At 32.1% G+C, this 13324-nt stretch overlaps 1 protein-coding gene across 1 annotated transcript; it reads left to right on the top strand.

The window, feature by feature from the left end:
* Positions 11178–12249, top strand: LOC104724641 (ethylene-responsive transcription factor 5-like). Its single transcript, XM_010443182.1, has one exon. It carries the CDS (start codon positions 11339–11341, stop codon positions 12146–12148), a length of 810 nt encoding a protein of 269 aa, XP_010441484.1. The 5' UTR covers positions 11178–11338; the 3' UTR covers positions 12149–12249.

The following is a 13324-nucleotide window of genomic DNA, read 5'->3' as shown; positions in this document are numbered from 1 at the left end:
ATATATATATATATATATATATATATATATATATATATATATCTGTTATAATTTTTTTTTACTAAAAGAAATTGGAAATAGCCTTAGATATTTTTGTGCACCAAACCAATGATTTGGGATTTTATGGATAATTATTTGAATTTCTGTTTTATCTTTCTATCGACTAAAAGTCAATAACAAAAAAGACTGACAGACAAATTTAATGGTAGGTCTCTCACATCTATCAACTTGCAAAAGGGACATCTTTCACGGAAGCATAGTTTTAGACTTTTAGTCAATAGTCACTCAAATTCTCTAAAATATTGTACTTTTTTCATTTTCTAATCGATTCCAAGACGAGTTTTGGTTACCATGGTTTGATGGGTTCGATCAGCTATGCTGATTTTGAGTGTAATTATGATGTTATGGTTAAGTATGTCAACAAGTAGGTAACCAATATAGATAAAAGTGTTTTACAAACATAAAACAAATAGTTTTAAATATTGGTTTTACTTTTAAATATTGGTTTTACTTACATAGTTACATATAATGCAATTTCTTTAACATTAATACTGTGGGGTTTGTACATTTAACATAAATTAGAAGCCATTTTACATAAAGAATTGTCATCAAATTGGGATAAATACTAAATTATAGCTCAATTTTAGCAAAAACATGATACATGGATAAACAAGAGTCATCATATAACATAAGCAATATAATAGTTAGTGTAATATACAAACTATGGACGATGGAAATAAATAGAAATGGTCACAATTTTTAAACAATACAAAAAAAGATGATATAAATTTTGCAGATTCGTCCATGTGGCTGTGGGAAAAATTGCCAACGTCATTAATTAGACTATATTTCAGTCATATAATTTAGGATTTCCAATTTATTCACAAAATCTCTACAATCAAAATATTTTTCAATTAAAATTTGGTGATCAGATTATTTTTACATTTTATCGGTCAAATATTCTGACTTTCTATGTTTGGATCGTCAAACTATTTTAGTTTATAAAATTTTAGACAAAAAAAAGCTCTTCACTTCCATAGTATATCATAATCTTAAATTGACTAAGATTAAAACTTTGATCATTTTTAATTTACAACCGAATGTATTTGTTAATTTAAAACCAATACCTAATTTATTTCAACCAAACTTTCTCTTCCAAACTCAAATATCGAAGCGTTGCTACCCCCAAAATTCTCCGACGCCGATGGAACTCTTGCTCGCCGGCGTCGGGGTATCTCGACTTTAGCTTCCGTCCTTTGCTTTCTTTGTTTCCTTAGTTTTCTTTCTCAATATCTTTTTCCCCTTTTGAGTCTCCTTTTGCAACCTACGCAAACCCACTTTAATCAATCAGATCCATGCAAAGGCTTGCGCAACACCGAATACAGAGGTCAGAGGAAATTGACAAACTCCTCTCTCTGTAACCCCGACTCAGCCTCACTGCCGGCGGAAATCAAGTCCCTTTGTCTTTCTAACTCTCGATCCGGAATGGTAATTGTCTCTGCAGCACTTTCTATCCCAACGTCACTCGAGCCTTGGCAGGCAGAGACGGAGATAGCGGTTGGTGAGGAAACCTCCAGAGAAGTGATTTTTCTCCGGTATTGTACTACCGCCTTGAACGCAAGTCACCCCCTGAGCTTGGCAGATCTGTATTTGCTTTCACCGGAGAGGCAGAAGTTTTCTTCAATCTCCTCGGTCAGCCATTGTGCGCATCAATTATCCTGGTAATCCACAACAACCTCTCTTCTGTGGATGAACACTAAATCTGATATCGGCATTTTAGCTTTACAAAAGATCTTGCCCAATCTCCAAAAGCCCAGGTTCTCTCTATCTAACCCCCTGTTATCCTATTGACTTTGCCTAGTTTTTTTTTGTTATCCTCGGTGTTCGAAGACTGCATCAGAGAACCCATTTAGCTAGTTTGTCTTGGGTGTACAAAGGGTATGTTGGAACTATGGTTATTGCTCAGCTTGTGACATTGTCTGTTAGATCCCAAAACTGGATTTTTCAAGGATTACTCAAATCCCAGCAACCATCCTCTCTTCTGAAACTCAGGTATGTTGTTTCCTTGTCCGTGTCTTGCCGATTACAAACTTTGTATGGAATTTTTGATCACCATATTCATGGCAGAGAGGATCCACATGTTTTGTTACGGCTTTACACTTATTTTTTTGCACATGTTAGTAGCTTCAATGGTGAGCTTTACTGCTCCCAATACCCTGCAACCATCCTCTCGTCCGAAGCTCAGGTCTGTTTATTATCTGTCAGTGTCTCACCAACAACATAATTTGTGTGGAATTCTTGATCGTCATTTTCATGGCAGAGAGGATCCACCTGTTATGTTACGGCTTTACACTTATTACTTGCGAATCCTGGTATCAGCTTTAATGTGAACCTTACTTCTCCTAAGTTTTTGAAGTCTCATGGCATTTTAGTTCTAAATTCAAATTGTTGAGGCTGTGATTATGGTCTTAGAGTTTTCTCTACCAACAATCACCCCTCGACAATTCTAGCCAACTACTTCAAGCACCACTTTTTAAAGCAAACCACCATCAGCATCTCCACCACCATCCGGGCTTTTGCCCCCTGAATCCCTGCCATGGCACTGCTTCTGCTAGTGCTCCTCACTCCGGTGAGTTCTTTGGCTCTGATTCTTCTACCAACGGCACAGTGTCCTTTGACCGTGACCTATTTGTCATCTCTCGAGTTCATCGACGATGTCCAATATTGCAACTTTGATCTCGCATGTCTCCAACTGCTCTTTGGCACTTTTTTCATAGCTCTCATGGATTCTTGCTTGATGCTTTCTTTATCTTTTTTCATGCTTATGGCTTTGGGCAAAGTCTATGCTTGTAACCTCTTAAACTTTGAGATACTTTATCCCCCTTCTTGTAATGCTTATGTTTGAATGAATAGAATCATCCGTTTATTAAAAAAAAAAAATATATATATATATATATATATATATTTCAACCAATACCTAATTTAATCACCTAGTTCCTCTTCCAAATATCTTCCCACTTCCTCAGTAAAAATCTCTCAGAATGTCTCATCTATCAATCATTACAAACGATTTCTATTAGTAAAAAACACAAACAAACCAATTTCAAAATAAGAATTGCAAAGAGACAGGCGTAAAAAAAATGACAGAAATGAGACATCGAAACAAAATAATCAACCAAAACAACAAGAACAGATAAAATGCAAATCACACAAAATCAACTCAGTGAACAATAATCAGAGAAATTTTATCAGTTGAATCGAAGAGTAAGTTCTTACTCTTGCGGAAGATGAACAAATCAAGAAAAATCGCTGGCAAGAGTCGATTAAATGAAGGTAAAAATGAAAATGACCAAAAAAATAATATATTTTTGAAAAAAAGTATTTAAAAAGTGTATTTTTAACAAATTCTGAAAGAAAATTTACATTAATAATAATTTTTATAATCTTAGTTTCATAATATTTGATTTGGTTGATTAGTTAGAGAACACACATGAATACATTTGCTTAAAATAATCTTGAGTTTTGTTGTTCATAACCTTATTATGTTGTAGACTAATTGGTAATCATATTTTGTAAATAATATTTTTTCATATCAGCTTTAATGTGAACCTTACTTCTCCTAAGTTTTTGAAGTCTCATGGCATATTAGTTCTAAATTCAAATTGTTGAGGCTGTGGTTATGGTCTTAGAGTTTTCTCTACCAACAATCACCCCTCGACAATTCTAGCCAACTACTTCAAGCACCACTTTTTAAAGCAAACCACCATCAGCATCTCCACCACCATCCGAGCTTTTGCCCCCTGAATCCTTGCCATGGCACTGCTTCTTCTAGTGCTCCTCACTCCGGTGAGTTCTTTGGCTCTGATTCTTCTACCAACGGCACAATGTCCTTTGACCGTGACCTATTTGTCATCTCTCGAGTTCATCGACGATGTCCAATCTTGCAACTTTGATCCCGCATGTCTCCAACTGCTCTTTAGCACTTGTTTCATAGCTCTCATGGATTCTTGCTTGATGCTTTCTTTATCTTTGTTCATGCTTATGGCTTTGGGAAAAGTCTATGCTTGTAACCTCTTAAACTTTGGGATACTTTATCCCCTTTCTTGTAATGCTTATGTTTGAATGAATAGAATCATCCGTTTATTAAAATATATATATATATATATATATATATATTTCAACCAATACCTAATTTAATCACCTAGTTCCTCTTCCAAATATCTTCCCACTTCCTCAGTAAAAATCTCTCAGAATGTCTCATCTATCAATCATTACAAACGATTTCTATTAGTAAAAAAAACAAACAAACCAATTTCAAAATAAGAATTGCAAAGAGACAGGCGTAAAAAAAATGACAGAAATGAGACATCAAAACAAAATAATCAACCAAAACAACAAGAACAGATAAAATGCAAATCACACAAAATCAACTCAGTGAACAATAATCAGAGAAATTTTATCAGTTGAATCGAAGAGTAAGTTCTTACTCTTGCGGAAGATGAACAAATCAAGAAAAATCGCTGGCAAGAGTCGATTAAATGAAGGTAAAAATGAAAATGACCAAAAAAATAATATATTTTTGAAAAAAAGTATTTAAAAAGTGTATTTTTAACAAATTCTGAAAGAAAATTTACATTAATAGTAATTTTTATAATCTTAGTTTCATAATATTCGATTTGGTTGATTAGTTAGAGAACACACATGAATACATTTGCTTAAAATAATCTTGAGTTTTGTTGTTCATAACCTTATTATGTTGTAGACTAATTGGTAATCATATTTTGTAAATAATAATTTTTCATATCAGCTTTAATGTGAACCTTACTTCTCCTAAGTTTTTGAAGTCTCATGGCATTTTAGTTCTAAATTCAAATTGTTGAGGCTGTGGTTATGGTCTTAGAGTTTTCTCTACCAACAATCACCCCTCGACAATTCTAGCCAACTACTTCAAGCACCACTTTTTAAAGCAAACCACCATCAGCATCTCCACCACCATCCGAGCTTTTGCCCCCTGAATCCTTGCCATGGCACTGCTTCTTCTAGTGCTCCTCACTCCGGTGAGTTCTTTGGCTCTGATTCTTCTACCAACGGCACAATGTCCTTTGACCGTGACCTATTTGTCATCTCTCGAGTTCATCGACGATGTCCAATCTTGCAACTTTGATCCCGCATGTCTCCAACTGCTCTTTAGCACTTGTTTCATAGCTCTCATGGATTCTTGCTTGATGCTTTCTTTATCTTTGTTCATGCTTATGGCTTTGGGAAAAGTCTATACTTGTAACCTCTTAAACTTTGGGATACTTTATCCCCTTTCTTGTAATGCTTATGTTTGAATGAATAGAATCATCCGTTTATTAAAAAAAAAAAATATATATATATATATATATATATATTTCAACCAATACCTAATTTAATCACCTAGTTCCTCTTCCAAATATCTTCCCACTTCCTCAGTAAAAATCTCTCAGAATGTCTCATCTATCAATCATTACAAACGATTTCTATTAGTAAAAAAAACAAACAAACCAATTTCAAAATAAGAATTGCAAAGAGACAGGCGTAAAAAAAATGACAGAAATGAGACATCGAAACAAAATAATCAACCAAAACAACAAGAACAGATAAAATGCAAATCACACAAAATCAACTCAGTGAACAATAATCAGAGAAATTTTATCAGTTGAATCGAAGAGTAAGTTCTTACTCTTGCGGAAGATGAACAAATCAAGAAAAATCGCTGGCAAGAGCCGATTAAATGAAGGTAAAAATGAAAATGACCAAAAAAATAATATATTTTTGAAAAAAAAGTATTTAAAAAGTGTATTTTTAACAAATTCTGAAAGAAAATTTACATTAATAGTAATTTTTATAATCTTAGTTTCATAATATTCGATTTGGTTGATTAGTTAGAGAACACACATGAATACATTTGCTTAAAATAATCTTGAGTTTTGTTGTTCATAATCTTATTATGTTGTAGACTAATTGGTAATCATATTTTGTAAATAATAATTTTTCATATCAGCTTTAATGTGAACCTTACTTCTCCTAAGTTTTTGAAGTCTCATGGCATTTTAGTTCTAAATTCAAATTGTTGAGGCTGTGGTTATGGTCTTAGAGTTTTCTCTACCAACAATCACCCCTCGACAATTCTAGCCAACTACTTCAAGAACCACTTTTTAAAGCAAACCACCATCAGCATCTCCACCACCATCCGAGCTTTTGCCCCCTGAATCCTTGCCATGGCACTGCTTCTGCTAGTGCTCCTCATTCCGGTGAGTTCTTTGGCTCTGATTCTTCTACCAACGGCACAATATCCTTTGACCGTGACCTATTTGTCATCTCTCGAGTTCATCGACGATGTCCAATCTTGCAACTTTGATCCCGCATGTCTCCAACTGCTCTTTAGCACTTGTTTCATAGCTCTCATGGATTCTTGCTTGATGCTTTCTTTATCTTTGTTCATGCTTATGGCTTTGGGAAAAGTCTATACTTGTAACCTCTTAAACTTTGGGATACTTTATCCCCTTTCTTGTAATGCTTATGTTTGAATGAATAGAATCATCCGTTTATTAAAAAAAAAAAATATATATATATATATATATATATATTTCAACCAATACCTAATTTAATCACCTAGTTCCTCTTCCAAATATCTTCCCACTTCCTCAGTAAAAATCTCTCAGAATGTCTCATCTATCAATCATTACAAACGATTTCTATTAGTAAAAAAAACAAACAAACCAATTTCAAAATAAGAATTGCAAAGAGACAGGCGTAAAAAAAATGACAGAAATGAGACATCGAAACAAAATAATCAACCAAAACAACAAGAACAGATAAAATGCAAATCACACAAAATCAACTCAGTGAACAATAATCAGAGAAATTTTATCAGTTGAATCGAAGAGTAAGTTCTTACTCTTGCGGAAGATGAACAAATCAAGAAAAATCGCTGGCAAGAGCCGATTAAATGAAGGTAAAAATGAAAATCACCAAAAAAATAATATATTTTTGAAAAAAAAGTATTTAAAAAGTGTATTTTTAACAAATTCTGAAAGAAAATTTACATTAATAATAATTTTATAATCTTATTTTCATAATATTTGATTTGGTTGATTAGTTAGAGAACAAACATGAATACATTTGCTTAAAATAATCTTGAGTTTTGTTGTTCATAATCTTATTATGTTGTAGACTAATTGGTAATCATATTTTGTAAATAATATTTTTTCACATTACATAACAACATGTTTGAATCCTCTTATAAAGAAGTACATCTTTTCAACCAATAAAAATATGAGATCCACCATGTATAAAAAATGTGATTTTGACCAATGTGTTGTTCACAAATTTTCAAAATTATTTTACTACTATAATTTTTCATTTATAACATAAATGTTGTGTAAAAAGGTAACAAATTATAGTTCAATTTTAGCAAAAACATGATTCATGGATAAACGAAAGTCATCATATAAAATAAGCAATAGTTAGTGTAATGTACAAACTATAGACGATGAAAATAGATAGAATCGGTAAATATTTTAAACAATACAAAAAAATGATGATATAAATTTTGCAGATTCATTGATGTGGTTGTGGGATCATTTTCCAACGTGACTAATTAGACTATATCTCAGTCATATGATTAGGATTTCGAATTTATTCACAAAATCTCTATAATCAAAATACTTTTCAATTAAAATTTGGTGATCAGATTATTTTTACATTTTATCGATCAAATATTCTGACTTTTTATGTTTGGATCGTTAAACTATTTTAGTTTATAAAATTTTTGACATAAAAAAAAGCTCTTCACTTCCATAGTATATCATAATCTTAAATTGACTTAGATAAAGACATTGATTATTTTTAATTTACAACCGAATGTATTTGTTAATTTAAACCAATATCTAATTTATTTCAACCAACATATGAATAAATTTTGTTAAAATGATATTTGTTTCATAAGAATAGAACATATGAATTTAAACTAACTTATAATTATACAAGAAAAGAAAAGTACAATTTAAAGCTAATAAGGGGGAGAGGCATTGTGCATCAGCAATTCAAAAAGTTTGAAATTGACCAATTCTAGTCTTGTTTGACTATATGACTTTTCAAACATTTTCTTCTATTTCTAGCAAAACTCAATTCCATACATGCAAACAACCCGCACGTGCGTTCCCACCGCAATGTTTGATTTTTCTTCGAGACAAAGACGATAATTTTTTTGGTATGATATAATATATAATCTTATTATATTAATTGGAAAATACTAATCTGAAACTAACCATTACATTCAATTGTCATTTGAAAACTTTAATTAAAATTAATTAATTAAATAAAAAACGAAAATTAAAGATACATAAATAAAATAAATTGTAAAAAAGTAAAAAAATCTATTAGAATCAAAACTAATTTACACTTAAAAAATATATATATAACAACTAAGATTTTAAAATTTTAATCGAATAAAATCTATATAACTACAAATTTTATCAAAAAAACTTTTCCAGCACGGATTAAAATATTTATCAAAAAACAAATTGAATAAAATATATAACAGTTCCGTTTAGTTGACTAAAGTTTAAAAAATTTATTCATTACATGCAAATGTTTTATTGATAGGTTTCCAATAAACATTTTTAAAATACAAAAATTTTAATATAAACAAATCGATTTTTTAATCACAAACCTTTATAATAACATAATAACAAAATGAATTAATAACAAAATAAATTATTAAAAAAATTTTGAAAAAAAGTCCAGCCTGTACTGGTTACGTTGAAGATTGGTTGGTGAATATTGTTGTTTATGCATCATTGATCAATTAAAATTGTTATTTTCCACTGAATATTATTTTCTTGACCTTTGAAATTTTGTAGTGTAGATTTATACGGAAAAAGTAGTTAATCATTTATGTGACGAAAAATGTATTGTCCCATAACGACAGAAAACTATAAAACAAACTTGTATGGGATTACTCGATTTCGAGCAACAGCTGTTATAAATGGTGACCATATTGGTTCACATATATGGTGATTGTCATTTATAGGTTTTTCTTTGTTTTATCATTTTTTTTTGTAAGGAAAAGTTTCGTTGGTTAAAGTACTCTTTTTTGTTATTAAGTACAAAACTTCTCATTCCTTCATGATATGATCAAATTCATACAGACACTGCAAATTTTACGTTTATTGTAAATCGAAAAGGCCAACGACTAGAATTGAGAGGGATTGCTACAATGCTTACAATCAATCTTTTTTCTTTTTTTTTTGGGGCAAAAACAATCAATCTTTTCTAAAAGTGATAAATTAAATTTTATTTTATTTCTCTGTAATGATAACATGGCTTTCTAGAATCTAGTGACTCGTTGTAGTTAATTCATTCTACAAACAAGTTAATGCACCGTGTAAAATCTTTCACGTGCATGGTCATAACGTACAGAATAATGTTTTATATTCATAAGGTATAAAATTAATTGGAGCAGGTGGAGGTGGTGCAGTGCATGAAGATCGAGCAAAGTAAATACGAAACCAACATATAATTCACTATAATCTTTTAAAATAATATTTTAAAATGGAGTTTATGTATAATCTGTCAATTGAAGGCCGTATGCATTGACTTGACTCTTTCTCTTGTTCTGCTTACTAAATCCTCCATTATGCATCGAACTAATCATAACTGCTAACTAGTTGTACATGTTTGGTTAGACATTAATGGTTTACTATCGTTTTTTCTAATAATTACACGGATTTAGGTTTAGGGTCGTGCAAGTGTCATCCGAACTGATGACTTATAGATTACATGATAAATTTTATACTAATTTTTATTAGTTGAACTATTGACATTTGGGTTTTACGTCTCTTTGTTTACCATGTAAAAAAATATCTTCAGAAGGATTATACAATGTTGGCTTCAATCATATAGGTGTATATTCTTACAACACACTATTTATATTCCCGTGCTAGCTAGATTAGCCGGTTGATATAAAATGTCCTTCAACTACAACGGGTTATTTCTTTTGTGAATTTGGTGTTGATTTTTTTCTTTTTTTTTGTAAATCGATTTTATTCAATATTTGAGTAAAATTTACGTATAAAATATTAAGTGAATGAAAAACGTTCACTTCTATAAACTACGTAACCAGTTAACTTATATGAACACAAAATAAAGTGATCGAGTAAACAAAATAATGGAGTAGATACGATATATCATAATAAGCTAAAATGTAAAAGTAGTTAGACGTAGATGCAGGCAAGTTTATCCCCAAAACAATATAATTATGCAATATTAATTGGGGTAGTTCTAGTCTTAAACTACGAAGAAATGATAAAGCGGAATGAAAAGACGAGGAAAGGCTCATGCATTTCCATTCGAAAAAGGAATTGTTTGCAGCATTATATTTGGAATCAGTAAACAATAAAAGCATATTCCGGAAAGTGGGAAGACTGGGTAGGTATTACCGTATTAGTAAAAACCACATTCACACACTGTACTACGTAAAAAAAGCCTAAGTGCGGATGGGGGCAGCAAAATCTGCGCTTGGAAAACAACATGTAAATTGTACACTCTGTAATTATTACGATCATATATGTTATTTGCTTAACAAGATATTAAACGTAAATAGAAATAGTGATACTTAGGTGTTCTCATTAGCATATAAAATTTGTTGAAGACAGACAGATCTAAAAGTCATTTTTGTTATTTACTATATGGATTATACATGGATCAGATTCATACGTTACAATACTTGAAAATTTGGGTTTGTTCAACTATTTGGAGACTATTAAAAGAGTGTATTGATTGATCACAAGTTTACGTCTAATAATATGATATAATAATTGAATAAAGGAAAATATGCGTTTTCACTTAAAAGTATACGACGATATTTCTCTTAGCTTTAAAATGTAAAATCATTTGTTAATACGAAAAGATTGTTGTAGAGAACAAGTGCAAAACGGAACGATCACAAAAACAATGTCGACGAGACGAATCCAGTCATATGATCCAACGGCTCAAAGTCCACGAAACACGAAACCCAATTCCAAGTGGTGCTCTCTTCTACACCTGATCATAAATGCCTCTTTATTATAAATAAAATAAAAAAGGATGGTTCGTTCGCTCCTTCTTCTTCTTTGTTTCTTGATTTTTAAATTCAAAAAAAAAAAAAAAAAACTCCATTGAAAAAGTCCACTTGACGACAAAGTCCCCCTTACGGTTCTTCTTGTAGTATATATACATCTTTCCACTCCCTCTTCTCTACTCAAATCAAATCCTTCTCTAATTAAGCTTTTGAATATTACTTAATTACCTGAAACTTCAAAAATTATACCAAATGGCCACTCCTAACGAAGTATCTGCACTTTGGTTCATCGAGAAACACCTACTAGACGAGATCTCTCCCGTGGCTAGACACGAACCAGCACCATCCGAATCTAGCTCCGACTCTTCTTCTATGTTCTTCCCTGAATGCAAACCCGAAGAAATCATCGATCTCGATAATCCCAGATTCTTCGATTTTATATTCGACGACTCCCCCCAAGTCTCTCTTTCCGATTTCGATTTTAAACCGTCAGACCAAACTCAATTAGAACCGGAGCTACGAAAACCGCCGTTGAAGATCTCGCTTCCAGCTAAAACCGAGTGGTTCCAATTCGTCGCCGAGGATCCTAAACCGGAAGTTACTGAACCGGTGGTTACTGAAGAAGAGAAGAAACATTACAGAGGAGTGAGACAAAGACCGTGGGGGAAGTTCGCGGCGGAGATTAGAGACCCGAACAAACGCGGTTCTCGCGTTTGGCTCGGAACGTTCGACACAGCGATTCAAGCGGCTAGAGCTTACGACGAAGCGGCGTTTAGACTACGAGGTTCGAAGGCCATTTTGAACTTCCCTCTCGAGGTTGGGAAGTGGAAACTACCACGCGCCGCCGACGAAGCTGAGAAGAAACGGAAGAGAGACGATGTCGTCGATGAGACGACTGTGGTCGAGAAAGTGTTGAAGACGGAACAGGGCGTTGACGGTGACGGTGGAGAGACGTTTCCGTTATGCAGCGACTGGGATTTAACGGGGTTTCTTAACTTTCCGCTTCTGTCGCCGTTATCTCCTCACCCATCGTTTGGTTATTCACAATTGACCGTTGTTTGATTTTTTTTTTTTGGCGATGTGTATGCTGACGTGGACTTATGGTACACGTAGGTGCATGCGATAAACATTTAAAATTAAAAAATATTCCATTTGTTCATATCTTTGCTTACTTCTATTTGTTCTTTCTTTTTTTTTTTTATTATTTTTCACAAATCACAATAACGTTTTACGTATTAATTCATTATGAGTGTAGTAGAAAAAATCAGAGTAATTCAACTTATAAATAACACTCCTGAAATTATAGAATTAATGTAAAAAAAAATCAATTTGTTCGTATTTATGCTTACTTCTATTTGTTCATTCTTTTTTTTTTTTTCACAAATCACAATAAAGTTTTACATATATAATTGATTATGAGTAGTAACGTAGTAGAAAAAATCGGAGTAATTCAACTTATAAATAATACTCATGAAATTGAAGAATTAATGTAATTTGACATTGAAGAATTTTATAAAGTTGACATTGTGATTGAAGAATTCACATTATGAGTAGTAGTATAATGAATTAGATGAGCAGTATAATTCAATGCAAATTTGACATTGAAGAATTTTATCAGCTAGCTAGAACCTCGTCGTATATAAAAAGAACGTATTCATACTCCTGAAATTGACCGGCAAGAGTTGAAGACACAATAAATGCAGAACCGTGAACATGTCTCAGGTCTGAACAAGTCGATTCAGTTTTGTCTTTAGGATAAATAATGATGGATACACTTGGTCAAAACGATGTCGCACGTGGGTAGACTTTTGCGTACTTGGTAAAACACATGACGAATAATATGTAAAGCCATATCATTTTTTTATCTAGAAGATTATTTCTTGGTATTTTTAGTATTTGACATCTAATTTGGAAGACCATTAAGAATTAAAAACCGAAGAATCTCGTTGGGTCTTGTAACATTTTTCAGTTCACTACATTATCTCATTGATTACACTAATAAATGGGCCTTGTGTTCTAGACCTTGACAGTATGTCATGTGAAGAATCTTTTTTTCTTTTTCTTTTTTTTTGAACAACAGTGAAGAATCTAATATCTTTCTCTCTAAACATATCTAGAAGTTCTGGTCTGGATGGATAAGTTCTACAGCAACATATCTAATTAATATATACATCGAAAAAACTGAAACTATACAAATAGTCTTTACCTAAAATTTCTTAATTTGAGTTGTAATCCGTT

This window comes from Camelina sativa, chromosome 11, assembly GCF_000633955.1.
Source record: "Camelina sativa cultivar DH55 chromosome 11, Cs, whole genome shotgun sequence".
NCBI classification, from domain to species: Eukaryota; Viridiplantae; Streptophyta; class Magnoliopsida; order Brassicales; family Brassicaceae; genus Camelina; species Camelina sativa.
The sequence above is the reverse complement of the archived record's forward strand: the minus strand, read 5'-3'. Positions and strand labels throughout refer to the sequence as shown.

What these genes read in the sequence shown, in the direction of transcription:
- LOC104724641 (XM_010443182.1), top strand. Translation starts at nt 11,339, where the DNA reads ATGGCCACTCCTAACGAAGTATCTGCACTTTGGTTCATCGAGAAACAC.